At 51.7% G+C, this 15,738-nt stretch overlaps 6 protein-coding genes across 6 annotated transcripts; 3 read left to right on the forward strand and 3 right to left on the reverse strand.

Moving 5' to 3' along the window:
- Window positions 1–902: 902 nt before the first annotated feature.
- On the reverse strand, window positions 903–2,117 carry PENARI_c032G01812 (uncharacterized protein; the record flags this gene model as incomplete). Its single annotated transcript, XM_022636545.1, has 1 exon — window positions 903–2,117. One exon carries the CDS (start codon window positions 2,115–2,117, stop codon window positions 903–905), a length of 1,215 nt encoding a protein of 404 aa, XP_022483564.1.
- A 534-nt stretch (window positions 2,118–2,651) lies between these two features.
- Window positions 2,652–5,373, forward strand: PENARI_c032G01563 (putative RNAPII degradation factor Def1; the record flags this gene model as incomplete). Its single annotated transcript, XM_022636542.1, has 2 exons — window positions 2,652–2,937; window positions 3,032–5,373. 2 exons carry the CDS (start codon window positions 2,652–2,654, stop codon window positions 5,371–5,373), a joined length of 2,628 nt encoding a protein of 875 aa, XP_022483589.1.
- A 942-nt stretch (window positions 5,374–6,315) lies between these two features.
- Window positions 6,316–7,684, reverse strand: PENARI_c032G06717 (OSBP family protein; the record flags this gene model as incomplete). Its single annotated transcript, XM_022636580.1, has 4 exons — window positions 6,316–7,092; window positions 7,148–7,202; window positions 7,250–7,575; window positions 7,667–7,684. The coding sequence occupies 4 exons, from the start codon at window positions 7,682–7,684 to the stop codon at window positions 6,316–6,318; spliced, it is 1,176 nt and encodes a 391-aa protein (XP_022483551.1).
- Window positions 7,685–8,509: 825 nt separating this feature from the next.
- Window positions 8,510–10,185, forward strand: PENARI_c032G02798 (putative MFS transporter; the record flags this gene model as incomplete). The annotated part of the gene is made up of 3 exons (XM_022636553.1): window positions 8,510–8,914; window positions 8,966–9,199; window positions 9,262–10,185. The coding sequence occupies 3 exons, from the start codon at window positions 8,510–8,512 to the stop codon at window positions 10,183–10,185; spliced, it is 1,563 nt and encodes a 520-aa protein (XP_022483558.1).
- Window positions 10,186–10,287: 102 nt separating this feature from the next.
- On the reverse strand, window positions 10,288–12,406 carry PENARI_c032G10686 (uncharacterized protein; the record flags this gene model as incomplete). Its single annotated transcript, XM_022636600.1, has 9 exons — window positions 10,288–10,587; window positions 10,636–10,719; window positions 10,777–10,833; window positions 10,884–11,122; window positions 11,173–11,367; window positions 11,428–11,552; window positions 11,604–12,086; window positions 12,132–12,171; window positions 12,226–12,406. 9 exons carry the CDS (start codon window positions 12,404–12,406, stop codon window positions 10,288–10,290), a joined length of 1,704 nt encoding a protein of 567 aa, XP_022483541.1.
- Window positions 12,407–12,965: 559 nt separating this feature from the next.
- PENARI_c032G06415 (uncharacterized protein) lies at window positions 12,966–15,677 on the forward strand (the record flags this gene model as incomplete). The annotated part of the gene is made up of 4 exons (XM_022636578.1): window positions 12,966–13,001; window positions 13,054–13,176; window positions 13,230–15,269; window positions 15,318–15,677. The coding sequence occupies 4 exons, from the start codon at window positions 12,966–12,968 to the stop codon at window positions 15,675–15,677; spliced, it is 2,559 nt and encodes an 852-aa protein (XP_022483613.1).
- Window positions 15,678–15,738: the final 61 nt, after the last annotated feature.

A 15,738-nucleotide genomic window follows, 5' to 3' on the forward strand; every position in this document is an offset into this window, starting at 1 on the left:
CCTTGCAAGTATAGCAGCTGGCGATATCGCTGTCGAGTTGTGCCATGCTCGGTGACCTCCCACCTCTTTGGTGCGCAAAGTCAGCAAACATGGATGGATGTGGATATGGTGCCTGGTGTGGGGAGATTCCGCTGTTATATTGGAAGTTTGCATCCAGACTAGCTGTGCACCCTCAAGAGGAGAGGGTTTACTATCTAGAAATGGGCATTCTGGTTTTTGGTTGCCCAGTGAATTGAATCAGAGAACAACAAATCGAATATAGAAAAATGTTGGACCTGCCCCGGGTTCACGTTTGTATTGGACTCTTCGGCTGAGTTGACATGTAGATTGGGTCTAGAGAATAAGGGACGACATGATATAGGGAGGAATGTGTGTATTTTGAACTACGTATGCGAGTATTGATCTGAGCGTGATGGAACTAGCTTAATGTAGATTGTTACTGGAAATTGCGGGGAAGGAAGGAGGCTGTGATGCCATTTTATTGTATTCAATTGCGATGCTGGTTTCCTGCTTGTACACATTCGGTCATATAATATCACAATCTGTCTTTTTACAATTCCACCACTTTGTATCTCATATATCAGCAAAGACTGCATAGAGACCTGGCAGAACGGAGTAGATGGCTATCCTTCTGATGGCGCAATGAGGTTGGCATAGCAGCGGTGAGAAGATCATCAAGGCTGCATGGTATTCCGGAGCGGGGAGGCCGATCACAAATTTGATCGCTCAGATCGCCAATCCACTGTGCAGTGTGATGCACAAATGTGGGAGCGAGTTGAGGACATGGCGGTGTATCACTCGGTGATTGTAACGTGTAGAGACGCAGGGACTATAGACGTATCCGCTAGGGGTATATGCTTGCGCAAGGGTATGAGATTCGTTCAGTCGTTAAGGTAAGGGTATCATGTAAAGTTCCAGTTCAAGCGGGCGAGATGTTCCTCTTCAGATAGGTGCGTATCAGATCTCTCGGTGGCTGTTGGCGCTGGCTTCTCCGGCAGCAAAGCTGAAATATTCTGCTCCAGGCGGGAGATATCACGGTATCTCTTTCGTTCGACGAGAACTCGAAGTGCTTCGGTACCAATCTCGAAGAATGCGTCTCTTCTGGCCTCGTTCCACGCTTGGAACTTAATTGGTGACAGATTCTCCACGAATTGGAGGAATGGACGGGAATCGGGGTTTGTGGGATGACAGACGGCCACCGATGCCACCAACAAAGATCGGGGAGATAGCACGGAGACCACGTCCTTGAAATGGTCATATACTGCCTCTGATACCTCATCTCTTATTGGCTTTTGCTCCACGGCCATACGGCTTAGGTGAGCAGCTGCAGCCAGGAGCATTGGTTTCCTCGACTTGTGGGAACATGTGCTTTGGAAATGCATCTGGCATACACGCAGGTAAGTTGCAATTGCGGAGCCAAATCCGTTACCGGTGTGTAATTCTGCATCGACAAGATCGACGAGAAGATGACTGAAGGTCTGCCTGGCGAGCCCTTCGGTCATCTTACCGTTTTTGCTACCTAGGTCATTGCTCATGAGTGTCTCCAGCCACTTCAAAGCAGTGCTATGCAGTCCCTCTGCAACCATAAATTTGGTCAACGAGATTGTTGCTGACCGGGTACGGAGAAGTGACTGTCGGGAAGCACCATCTGACGCCCAGTACCAATTCACGATTCTCCCCGCAGCTCGGGACGCTTTCATATCTTCCGGGGACCTGGCAAGAAGAAGCTGGGATTTGAGACAATCATTGATGGTGGCTGCAGTGGCAGAACCAGCGGCAGCGAGTTCGTCAAAAACCACCATGGGTTCTTCCGAGAGCCGTCGCTGTCCCTCTATGCTCCGCAACACCGCGGCTTCCGGAGGACTGGTTTTGGCGGGGACTATCCGGAATAGAGGGTTGTCGAGGATATTCTGCAGATGCAAGTCGGTTGCATGTGCCGATGATTCGGGGTTTGGAAGAGGTCGGTCATTGCTGACTGCGGGATAGGCCCGGTCTAACTGACGACGGAAGGACGATGTGAGAGCATTGAGAAGCTGCTGAGACTCTCGTGGAGTCCGTGGCAATGGCTGATGGATCTTAGGCCAAGACTTGAACTGAAAAATCGAGGTGCCCTTCATGTTGACGGTGGGCTTTACAGAGATGGATGGTATGATGAAAGCATAAAGAAGTCAGGTCTCCAGGGCGGTGAGAGCCACCAGATGCATGACGAGTAGAAGAACACCAGTCGAACAGTTCAATATGCGAATAGTAGGCCAAATTGGACAGATCAATTAGCCCAAATCAATTTATATAGTCTGTTACATCTCCACTAATATATAGCACTATCCATCTCTCGTAGCCTCAACCCCATGTTCTCTACGCCCCCAGGCACCCAATAAGCGCCACTCGCTAAAAGCCAGGCAGCGCCAAGACCTGAGGGAGCAACTCAGATTCCGTTAGCTTTTGATCCTTCCTTCAACTCCATCTCCTGCGCTTTTCTCCCTCAACTCTTTTGTTTCATTTTCCTGTCTATCTCGGCCCCGTGCCTGTGGTCCTGGTGCTGATCCTCTCTTCTGCGAGGGTGCATCCCCATTATACTTTCCTCCCTTCGAACGAACTCCATCGTGACCTCCTACCCAATTCCGACCTCTTCATCACATTCATCTACCAATATGTCCGAAATTCAGAACCGGTCCTCCGCTTCGCGGGGCAGAGTATCCGCCCGTGGCGGCCGTGGCGGCTTCAGCTCCAGAGGTGGTCGTGGTGGAAGCAGCAGATCTGCAAACGATAACTCAGACGTCTCATCCTTCGAGGAAGGCGAAATTGGACAGATGAAGAAGAAGTACTCCGACACTCTGCCTATGCTTAAGGAAATGTTCCCCGACTGGAAGGACGAAGATCTGGTCTTTGCTCTGGAAGATTCGAACGGCGAGCTCTTGGAAGCAATTGAGCGCATTAGTGAAGGTCGAGCCCCCGTTGCCCTAAATCTCCCAATTGACTCGAGATTTCCGACTATCTTGATTCAAGGACCCATAACTGACGAGCCGTGCAGGTAATGTGTCTCAGTGGGGCAAGGTTGAGAAGAAGACCGCAGACCGGACTCGCCCTAAGCCCAAGGAGGCTCAGAACCCCCCGACCGAAACGAATGCAGCTTCGGCCCGTGCTACGCGTGGCCGTGGTGGACTAGAGACTCGTGGTGGTCGTGTTCGCGCAGACCGGGGCCGTGGCGGTCGCGGTGGCCGTGCTGGAGCTGGAGCTGCTACGAACGGAACTCGCCCTGTGGCTAGTGCTGTAGAGACTTCCGCGCCCGCTCCTACAACTGCTACTACATCTGCATGGGACACGCCCAAGACGGAGGAGAACAACGCAGAGGCTTCAACCGGTGGGGCATGGGGGTCCACCGAGTCGCCTGAAACCCAGAGCAGTGTGATCCCGGAGGGAACAAAGAAGGGGTGGGCTAGTCTCTTCGCCAAACCAGCCCCTCCTCCGCCTCAGAAGAAGCCTCAGCCTGCTGCCCCTGCTCCTGCTTCCGAGCAGCCTGCCGAGCCCGTCGCTGAACCATCCGTTCCTGCTCCTGCCCCCGCTCCCGAACCTGCTCCAGTGCCCGCCGCTTCGCAGAAGACCCCCGTCGCAAAGCCCACTCAACCCGTCATTCCCGCCGTTCCTAACACCTCTGCCAACCAGCTCAAGAACGACTTGACTGAGACCAACCTCGAACGTATTCCCGATGTGTCCGCTCCCGCTCCCACTGCGACCGCCGCCAGCACCGTTGGCAGTGGTATCGACCCCGCTGCTGCTGCCGCCGCCGCTACACCCTCCCGTTTCTCCTCTTCTGCCTATCCTCCTAGCGCTACCAAGCAGGGCCGTACCCCTGGTCTCCAACGCCGTGTCATGGAGCAGCAGCAGGCTGTCGTCATGCCCGGTAACCACGCTGTGGACCGTGCTGCTGTTCAGTTCGGTAGCATGGGCTTGAACGGCGACGCAGTTGACATTGATGACAACCGCGAGGAGGCTGAGACCCGCGCTCAGCCCCCTCAACACTCCCCCGTTGCTCCTCGTGCCTCCCTCCCTCCCACCCAGGGTCCTCCCTCCATGGAGACTGGTGCTGCTGGGCGCCCCGCCCCTGGCCTGCCTCCGGTCCCCCAGGCCTCTACCGCCGACTCCTTCAACGACTTTGCCCGTTACTCTGAGCCTCAGCAGAAGCCCTTCGACCCCTTCACCCAGCAGGTCACCCAGCCCCAGCCTCAGATCCCTGAGCCTTTCGCCAACCAGGCCCAGGCTCCTGTCCAGCCTACCGCTACTACTGGTAGCGAGTACTCTCCCTTCTACGCCGCCGACCAGCAGCGTTTCCCCTACAACTACTACGGCAGCTACGGCCAGACCCAGGATGCCCCCGCCGGACCCCGCGCTGGAGCCGGATTCGGTGTCTCTGGTGCCGAAGCCCAGCCCCAGATCCCTACCACGCAGCCTCCAAGCCGCTACGGCCCTGTCGATGCCAACAACAGCGGACACAACACCCCCAATCCTACTCTCCCCGCCACGCAGCAAACCCCCACTGCTCAGCACATGCCTGGCCAGACCGCTCAGCACGGTTATGGTGGCTATGGCTACCCCTACTACAACAATCCCCACTACGCTTCGTACATGAACCAGATGACGCAGCAGCAGTACGGCCGCAATCGTCCCATGTATGATGATGCCCGCCGCTACGAAGACCACTATATGCAGCAGCAACAACAACAGCAGCAGCAGCAGCACAACTCGCAGTACTACGGCAGCCAGTACGGTCCATATGCTGGCAAGGGTGGCATGTACGGTCAGCCCCACGCTGGCTTCTCCTACGACCAACACTCTTCTTCCCCCGCCAACGCCGGTAGCTTTGCCCAGGCTGTTCCCGGCCGTGACTCCGTCTACGGCCGTACCGGCTCTGCTCAGCCTTCCGACAGCCAGCAATCTGCCACCGGCTCTAACGCCTTCGGCACCGGAATGTCTGATGTCTTCGGCCGCTCTCAGGGTAGCTTCGGCCAGAACCCTCCCATCGCCGGACAGGCCCCCGTGGCTACCGACGAGACCAAGGGCTTCGAAGCCCCCAAGGCCGGTGGACCTAGCCCGTCCCTCGCCCAGAACCGCCCCGGGTCTGCTACCAACAGCGTCCCCGGACAGCCCCAGGCTCAGAGCGGTATCCCCCCTCTCCAGGGTCAGCAGACTCAGGCCTTCGGCAGCTACCCTCAGCTGAACCCCCAGTACGGTGGACTCGGTGGACTCGGTGCCCACCAGGGCGCAGCCACTCAGGGCCACCAGGCTACTGGCTACGGCAGCTACGGTGCCGGCTTTGCTAACTACTATGGCAACTCCAACAACCGTGGCGGCTGGGGTGGCAACTACGGCCACTAAAAAGATGAAAGAAGAAACGAAAGGGGAGACATAATGACCCACCAAACACATATGGCGTTGCATTTGCGGGTGATTTGAAAAGGGTATGGTTTTTGTCTACATTACCAGGGTAAAACACATGTCTTGTCAAAGGCCATGACAGACAGAACCCAGAACATTTTCTCATCATCTTTCTCTCTTCAGCTGTGTAATCTCTACTCTCTTGGGGAGCTTGGCCGGTTTTTATTTGATTTTGGGGGACTGTTCCGTTTTGTTTTGTTTTTATTTTTATTTTTATTGTTCAGTTGCTTTCTCATTTTGCTCTGCTCTCTTCTGATGGGCCTGTATTAAATTCACCCCTTCTCCTCTAGGTTTATTTACTTTTCCTTTTCTCTCTACCTAGGTAGTCGGTGTCTGTGTCTCTTCGGGTCTGGTGTGTCACTTGTTCTGCGGACGGTTCTACTTGCTCTCTTTTTTTTTCTTTTTCTTTTTTCTTTTTACGCTTCCTCCTTCTGTGTCTGTTTCTTTTCTCCCCCACACCTTGTGCAATATCGGTCTATGATTATGATGGCTCAATGGGTCTGGTAGAGGTAGATCCAATGCTCAGTTGCGTTCTGGGCTAAAAGTGTGATGATTTATGTATGTCCTGTACGACCAGTATGGAACCTCATATGGAGAAATCTGGCTTTATATCCTGTAGACTATGTAGTCTACCAACAATCTATTTGAATGTACCGATCCCTATCTATCCTAGTCTCCATATAACATAACCGAAGATACCATATCATTAGATGGAAAGGTTGAGCCACCAATCCCAAGCATATAAGCAAGTAAACGGCTTCAACCCGGACCGGAAACTATATACAATCGAAATGCAACATGAAACGGTACAGGACAATAGAAATCCAGGAAGCCAACTCTATGTGGGGCCCAGAATCTATTCAGATGAGTGAGTTGAACAATCTACTCAGTAAGACCCAGACCCTCAGGGCCAACCTTGTGGTAAGGCGGCTGGGCACCCTCAGCCTTCTTAGGATCAAAGCGCCAAATACCGCCAGTCTTGTCAGTCTCGAAAACAAGATCGGCATCCTTAGCCAGACTCTGGATCTGGGCATCGTCGCTCTCAATACGGTTGAAGAAGCGGCGCTCCCACTCGCGACCCTCCTCCTTCTCAACGCGGCGAAGTTCACGTTGTGCGTTCTCAATGCACGACTTGTACCCTGAGACAGCGTCCATATCGCCCTTTTGGATGTTCGTGGCTACGTCGCTCCAGGCGCGGCGGCTCTCGTACAAATCTTGTTGCTCGAGCGGTGCCAGGGTGAGCGGGGTGGTCTGGTTATCCTTGGCAGACCAGCTGTCAATGACTTCCTTGGAGCGGGCGTCCTTGATGTTAAACTTGTCGGACCACTGGCCATCTACCGTGTACAGGGGCTTCTTCTCGCCCTCGGCGGTCTTGTACAGGCTCGCGGTGAAGGTGTTCTTCTTGCCGCTCAACCAGCCCTTGCCGGAGAAGTCGATCTTGGCGGTGTAGCCGCTGCTGCTGACGATCTTGGATGACTTCTCCAGCTCGACGAATGGAGAGCCGTAGATTAGGGATTCGATGTGCAGGTTTGGTAGCGTGATCAGGTATATTTCCTTCTCCTGGGATCCCGATGGGGTGAGCGAGTATAGGGCATGGCCGATCTGCTTCACGAGGATGGTGCTTGAGAAGGAGGCCTTTTGCGCGTTGTAGCCTTGGAGCTGCGTGTTGTTAGCATGGAATAGGGTTACGGCGGTACAATGTTTATCCACTGACCTCGACTCCGTGTTTCTCGTTCCTGATCGCATAGGCAGTGGCGGGAGGGTGGTGGCTGCGACTGTTAGCAGTTGACTAGCTTATTGGAGTGGTCCCGCATACCTGACTTGCTCACTGATCAGAGCAGTCTCCCCCACATCCGCGCCTCCCTCCCATTTACCAATGAAGAGCTCACCCAGGAACGGGTTCAAGGGCTTCTTCTCACTGCCGAGCTTCTCGCTACGGCTGCAGTACTGCTGGTGCAGGGTGCTCAGGAACCACTTGAGGACCAAGAGAGCACGCTTCTCCGGGTCGGCTTCCTTAGCAGGGGCCACGAAGACATCTGGGTGTTCAGCCCAGTAGGCAGAGTACTCGGTGAGGGAGGTAGTTGACAGGATAAAGGGCGGAGCAGTCAACGAGGATAGATCACCGTTGAACGAGGCGATCGACTGGGAATCTGTTAGCCTGGAGTAGACTTGGCAAGTGACGGAAGCGTGCCTTGAGGAAACTTGTCCATGAGCCCTTGCTGTGGGCGGGAACCTGGCTTTGAGAGGACATCTTGCGTGGATATGGAGTCAAATACAAAAAAAGACAGATCGAGGGTGGGGGGAGGGAGGTCGTTGGCGGTCAGAAGCGGATAACGTCATGATCAGGGGTCGATCATGAACAGCCACACTCAATGTAGAGTTGAAGATGACGACGCTCGATCTATTTATGCATTTTACAACGCATATGTCAGGTCTGTCAACTATGACGGTCAACTATAACTGTTAAATGTCAGTCCTGTCAACTGCCAACTTGCCCACTTATCACGCATATACACACTTTCTTTAGTGGACCACCCGGCCACTATATCACTAGGGCCTGATAGAGCACTTGGCTCCTGAAACCTGTCAAATGCTTCTGGGAATAGTCTTTTTCTTCTACCAAGCTACGTGTAAGTACCAAATTTCCGACGGGACGGATTCTTTTCCGCCCCCAGCCCTGCTCGGCTGCTCCCCCGGTGTTCTCCCCGAATCACAAGTGGCCGATGGACCCCTCAAAAGAGAAAGCAAGTTCTCTGTTTGGACAAGAAGGCAATGTACGGCTAAAGGTCCGCCGATCTCGCAGAGATAAAGCAATTGGTTTTGCATTTTCGCTCTGACTCACGCTACAGCTGTGAAATGTGCTTTTACTGTATACAATTCTCTCTTCCTTTTCATAGTTCTTCAACCCATTTTCAATTCAATTGAACATTCTCGTGGATAAAATCCCCGAGCATAACCTCGGAAAGCTTCCGAGAGTGAATACTTCCAAAATTTTCAGCCTTAAATGGGCATCGTGAGAGGTCAAGCCTGGTTGCCCATAAGATAGCGAGTGCTCGTTGACCACCAGACACCCAACATGCCTCCAACATCCCATGCCTCCAGTGACGATGGATCGGAGAACGAAGAACATATTCAAAGGTGTCAGTCGCAGCGTGAAGCAGATCCAACCAGTCTCAACCATGTCCGGAGCCATGTCTCTCACCATGATATGCCGGCGACAGATGAATTTCATGAAGTCGACGCAGAACAATATCTCCGCTTCTCACCAGCTCGCAAGGTTGTCATCGTTGCTATCCTCTCCTTCTGCTCTTTCCTAGCACCCATCTCATCGACCTCTATCCTCGCCGGTGTTCCTGAAGTGGCAAAAACATACAACACCACCGGCAGTGTAATCAACGCCAGCAATGCCCTGTACATGGCTTTTATGGGTATTGCAGCACCTTTCTGGGGCCCCTTCAGTCAAGTCTGGGGACGACGTCCAGTAGGTTATGCAACCATCTGCCAGGAATACATTCTAACTAATTGTACTTAGATCTTCTTCATAAGTGCTTTGCTCTTCTTTGCTTTCAGCATCGGCACCGCTCTAGCCCCCAACTTACCAGCATATTACATCTTCCGCGTCCTCACTGCCTTCCAAGGAACATCCTTCTTGGTAGTTGGAAGTTCCGCTCTAGGCGATATCTACGAGCCGCGTGCTCGTGCAACAGCCCTAGGCTGGTTCCTATCAGGAACCCTAATTGGACCAGCTTTTGGTCCGTTCATTGGCGTATGCATACATCCATTCCCTCCTTTCGACGCAGCTGTATAAAATAATAACCTTGCACGTAGGGAGTGATCGTCACATTCCGCTCCTGGCGAGATATATTCTGGCTCCAAACCGCACTAGGAGGCTTCGGCACCGCACTCGTATTCTTCTTCTTCCCAGAAACATACCCCCATCTAACGAAAAACGACCTATCCGAACGAACAACACTCCAAAAAGCCAAATTCCTCTGGCATCGCATTTCCCCACTCCGCGTCGCCGTCATGCTCTTCACATATCCAACCCTTTTCTGCACAGGCCTCGGGGCTGGTGCTCTAGTGTGGAACCAGTATTCCCTCCTCACGCCTATCCGCTATGTTTTGAATCCTCGCTTCCATCTTACAAGTCCCATCCAATCTGGTCTTTTCTATATTGCTCCTGGATGTGGATATCTAGTTGGGACCTTCATGGGTGGGAGATGGGCGGATCATACAGTTAAGAAATGGATCCGCAAGCGTGGTGGAGTTCGTGTACCCGAAGATCGACTTAGGTCGTGTTTGTTCTTCCTTGGTGGTGTTGTGCCTGGCTCTATCTTGATCTATGGTTGGACGGTCGAGAAGGCTGTTGGTGGTATTCCGGTTCCCGTGCTGGCGATGTTTTTCCAAGGTGTTGCGCAGCTGTTCTGCTTTCCTAGTCTCAATACTTATTCTTTGGATGTCATGCAGTCTAGTGGGAGGAGTGCGGAGGTCGTTGCTGGGAGTTATATGTTCCGGTATTTCTTTGGTGCGCTTGGGTCTGGGCTTGTTCTTCCTGCTGTTGAGGCCATGGGGGTTGGATGGTTTAGTACCATCAGTGCCCTGTTTCTGTTTTGTTCTGGGGTTGGTGTCTGGCTTACGACAATCTTTGGTGACCAGTGGCGGGACAAGATTGAAAAGAAGGAACTGCGCAAGGCTGAGAAACATGCTGAAGCTACGCAGCAGGATTCTGAAAAATGTGAGACAGCGGCTTGAATCTTATTGATCCGCCGATAATCTAATGATAGAACGATTAAGTATAGAATATCAGTTGAATCATTGAAAAATGTATCTACTCGCTATTTCGTACTCAAAGCTTCAATTCTCCAAAGCCGAACTCCTCGCGTTCCCATTGCCCAATTCGGGAGCATCTCCAATAATAACAGTTTGCTTCCCCTTTGCAATAGCGTCGGCATCTAGTCCACTTTCTGCCACCACGCGGTCCATCTTGCGCTGCTCGGTAAACTTCCGACAGTCTTCTCGGCCTTTCTCGATATTCACAAAGCAGATAGTAATCATAGCCCCAGCGCAGATTGCAAAGAGAAATGGGAAACCCATCCAATTGTTACGGGTATTGTTGATGATGGCCTGGATGACATTGGGACCGATGATTGAAGACTGTATGATGAATTAGACTAGTAGACAGAAAATAAGTAGGTTACTTACAGCCCGATTGGTGATCCCAAAGAGAGCAAAGAACATATTGTCGTAGCCGCGAGGCATGAGCTCACTAATCATTGTTTGAGCGTACTACTGTACTGTTAGAAACAGACACTGAATACGAGTTGCATACAAGAATAGACATACCGCGTAGTATGGAGCTTGGAAGAGTCCGAAAATGACGTTGTAGAAATAGAATTCCCACTGCAATTTTGTCAGTGATACGATCTTGTTGATTCCATGTTGATACATACTCTATTATGATATCCGATGCGAGTAGTCCACAATCCTATCATACCCCAAAGTGGAATGAGAACGCTGAAGAAATTGGTGAACAAGAACATGGTCTTTGTTTTGAACTTGAAGTATCGCTGTATATACCAAAAGCCGAGGGTGGATGTGATTGAACAGACAGCTTGCGTGATGCCGAGATAGGTGATCTGTAGAAATGAAAATGAAAAATAGTCATTTTGGATGATGCTGACGAGGGTACCTGAGATATATTAGCGAGCATCGTTCAATAGGAATCTAGGTATCACGAACCAGTTGTGTTTAAGCCGTCTGCAAGTAAGAAGTAGGCGAAAAAGTACAGAAATGTTTGGGGAAGGGATCTGATCTCTCGAACGGCGAGCCATATCTGCTTGAATCCGATAGTTGCGTAGTTTGAGCCTTTGGGGATCTTTGGACCCGATCGTTTTTGTTGGAAGATGAACCACCAGATGCCAAGAACGACCCAATCTATAAGATGTTAGATAACGTTGTGATGAGCCCAAGCCCAACGAGTACGAAAATACTCACATGAATTGGTAAGACAGAGTGCTAGGTTATTCGAGTAAGTGTTGTTTTGTAGAGGAAGTAGGACACTCAGATTGAGGACGAGTGTGAGCAGGTATCCAATGTTACTGTGCGCAGTGGATATGTTGCTGAACAGAATTAGTGTCAACGCAACCAAAAGCACCACACATGCATCTCACCTAATATGATTCCTCTCCAAAGACTCAATGGCATCATATTCCTCCTGGTCGATCTTTCCCTCTCTCAAATCCTCCTCCCTAGCTTTACGCACATGTGGCGTATACCGAGCCAGGCGAGGAAAGACAGCAGCATAGAAGACCAGCGTCGCGCCGTAAGAAACATACGCCACAACATACATTGCCATCGCTGCAGGCCACTGACTTGGTTGCCGGATAGCCATCATGCCGTATTGCAATGCCCAACAAACTACCGTCAATGCCAAGAGAAGCCATCGACCAAATGTGCCATAGTCCGCAGCACTCCCAAGCCACACGAATATCACGGTCATGAATGCGAAGCAGAGACCATTTGCGATGAGCACCACCGAGGATACGGATCGCGTGCCTCCTGCCCATGGGACAACACATGCGGATGAATCGCTGCAAGGCTTTGGCGGATTCGTGTCCGGTTGATGTCCGGCTCCATTCAGGGCCCATTGGAAGCTTTGGATGTTAGTGGAGGTACTGCCGTGGTATCAATGTACTTACAGGGCTTGGCTGTATGATCCCGGGCCAACGCCATTATCGCCTGTAAGATTTGTCAAGTCAGTCTCTCATACTCATCCGACGAAAGGCTCCGCACCGTTGTAGTAGAGATAGTAGGACCATAGTTCCTTCCTGGTGGTCGTTGGCTGTTCGTATGCGTCCTCGTCAACCCCGAATAGCCGTTCATACTCCTCCAGTGTTGGATGGGGCTGTGCGGTTATCTTGACTCCATCGTCTTTCGCGGCATGCTCTCTCTGGGCAGTATGTATGTCTTCCATGGTGGTTGACAAGGTTATAATTGCGGCTGGGTCATAGAATAACACTGGAAGGTCACCAAGATTACCCCGCATTCCATCTCTCTTATCTTTGCATGTTCGAATATCCCTGTATTCTCAGCTTTTATAGGACTACGCTTAGACTTGATAACAGCCATTAGGTCGAAGATTACCAGGTAATCATACCTGGAAATTCTCCACACTACGCCAATAAGAGCGCTATACTATCTCTCATTCAACTCTAGTCCTTTTTTCTTTTTCTGGTCCGAGTCTGTCGAGATATAAAAGAGCGAGAGGAAGGAAAGGTCTGCTTCTCTGCCACTATCGCCGGCTACCCCGCATCATAGCCCGGGAGGTTACCTCAACCTCAATGCTACGCTGCTGTACTCCCTCTTGATAATTGAAGATCCCACGAGTTTTGTCTAGCCGAGGCGAGTTGGTTGATCAATGAAACGTTGCCTCGACACGAGTGTGGACCCGGGCTGATCATCAATCCCTTCTCACTCCCCCAGTGGACTCCGAGTCTCTGAACCGCTTACTGTTTACAGACCCAGCCGGCAAAATGGCTTCGGATCTTCTCCAGAAGCAGATTGGCCAGGTAGGATAAGCTCATGATATTCCCATTTCGCATCTCAATCTAACGATCGCAGCTCTTCGCGGTGGGGTTCCATGGCTGCACCCCAAGTCCTGAAATCAAAACTTTGATCCGCGACTACCACGTTGGCGGCATTGTTCTTTTCTCACGCAACTTTGATGATGCAGTACAGCTTCAGGTGCGACTGATATCGGCCTACATCAAGGATGTCTATACTAATTTCTTGTATAGGCTTTGACGCTCGCTTTACAACAGGAAGCCAAATCAGCCGGGCATGAGCGACCGCTGTTTATCGGCATTGACCAGGAGAATGGGCTCGTCACCCGAATTTCTCCCCCGATCGCTGCACAAGTCCCTGGGCCTATGGCCTTAGGCGCAACGCACGACCCGGAGTGTGCCTACAGTGCGGGGAAAGCCACTGGGGAAACCTTGAGTTTCTTCGGCATCAACATGAACTACGCACCGGTCGGAGACATCAACTCAGAACCTCTTAATCCTGTTGTTGGCGTGCGCAGCCCTGGCGATGATCCTGAATTCGTCGGACGCTTCGCGAGCGCGGCCGCGCGGGGTTTGCGGGAACAGAACATCATTCCCAGCATCAAGCATTTCCCGGGCCATGGCGACACGGCTGTCGACTCGCATTATGGGCTGCCTGTCATCCCGAAGACTAGAGATCAGCTGGAGCGTTGTGAGCTGATTCCATTCCGGCGGGCTGTGGCCGAGGGAATAGAGACGGTCATGACTGCTCATATCTCATTGCCTTGTATCGATCTGACCCGCCCTGCAACACTCTCGCCGAATGCCATGGGTATTCTGCGAAAGGATATGGGCTACGACGGCATGATTATTACAGATTGCTTGGAAATGGATGGTATTCGGTCCACTTATGGCACGGAAGAAGGTTCAGTGCTGGCCCTGCGCGCTGGCAGTGATAGTATTATGATTTGTCATACCTACGAGGTGCAGATTGCTTCAATCAAGAGAGTCTGCGAAGCTGTGGAAAACGGCACAATTGAGCAATCACGACTGGCGGATGCTTGTCGCCATGTTGCTACCGTGAAAGACAAGTTCTTAAATTGGGATACAGCACTGAGACAAAACAACCTTGGGGAGCTCAGTTTGCTCAACACAAAAATCACCGAGACAACCATGGACATATACTCTCGGTCAACTACACTTGTTAGAGATAAATCCGGCACTCTTCCACTCTCAAAGACCTCGATTATCATCTTCCTGTTCCCCGGAGATAAGACCCCGGCAGGTGGTGCAGTCGATGGGGAGGGAATGGGGCGACAAGGGTCATATCAGTCCAGCCGATATCTAGATGTTCTCCGACAACACAATAACTCAATTGCTGAGATTCGATACGGAATGTCGGGTCTAACCCGGGAGCAATGGCAGGTCATCGAGGTTGCCGATGCCGTCATCTTCGCATCTCTCAATGCGCGCGAATCACCATACCAAGAATCTCTTGGTCTTGAGCTTGCTGGGCGTATCAGTAACTTGGTGCACATTGCTGCTTGCAATCCTTATGACTTCCTCGATGACCCCAAGGTCAAAACCTACATCACCACATATGAACCGACCATCGAAGCATTTTCCGTGGCTGCCGATATAATGTTCGGCGCATTGATTCCGACTGGAGCCCTTCCAGTGGGACCTAGTGCTTTGACCAAGACTGCGGCGGTAGTTACACCGTTCGACGCTGAGAAGGACTTGGATGGGATTCTCCACATCTGGGCTGAGGCTTTACCGACCTATAAACTGCCTGAAGACAGTCTACGCTCTCTGATAGTCCGTCCATACGGCCACCATTTCGTCGCTCGCCTTGGATCAGAACTAGTAGGCTTCTGTCTGGCCTACACAAATGCCGACGGTGAGCCAAACACCGTTCACATCGCAGTCCTCGCAGTATCACCAAGCTACCAACGCCAAGGTGTTGGAATAGCTCTTTTGGAAGAGACTCGGGCGAATGTCCGGGCCAAATTCGGCATAAACGGCGTGAAGCTAGGCAGCTCCTTCCCTCGCTTCTGGCCTGGAATCCCTCGTGAGCTCCCAGAAACAGTCCAACACTTCTTCACCCACCGTGGCTTCCGGCTGAGCCCACCTGATGCTCGATCGGTCGATCTATACCAAGATATCCGTAACTTCCAATCACCAGAAAAGTACATGACTCGTGCAAAAGATCGAGGCTTCCGCTTTGCACCCTTAAAAGCTGAAGACTACGATGCCTGCCTGGTTGGGCAACGAAAGAACTTTTCTCATAACTCCGTACGTTTCGCATAATCCCATCACCTATTCTCACTAACATTTATACAGAGCTGGGTACAAGCCTACGTCACATTACACCCCGAACAGTATCCCGACAGCGTAATGGTAGCATTCGATTCCGAAGGCCAACAAGTCGGATGGACGTTGATGCTAGGACCATCGCCAGCACTGAATCACGTCTGGGCATTCCCGCAAATTTGTGGACCGAAGACGGGACTTATTGGCTGCGTGGGAGTTGATAATGCCCACCGCAGCTCTGGTATTGGACTGGCATTGGTTTGCCATGCTGTTGAGCATATGAAGCAGCGAGGTATAGAAGGCGTATTTGTAGACTGGGTTGCGTTGGACGGATGGTATGAACAGGTTGGCTTTGAGGTTTGGCGGAGTTACCGACCAGGAGAGCTTTAGCTTTCCCTGCTGATTGAGCCCGTTCTTAGAGGCTATAGACTTATCAGGTTATTATTATCAG

Source organism: Penicillium arizonense (assembly GCF_001773325.1).
Source record: "Penicillium arizonense strain CBS 141311 chromosome Unknown PENARI_contig032, whole genome shotgun sequence".
Taxonomy (NCBI): Eukaryota; Fungi; Ascomycota; class Eurotiomycetes; order Eurotiales; family Aspergillaceae; genus Penicillium; species Penicillium arizonense.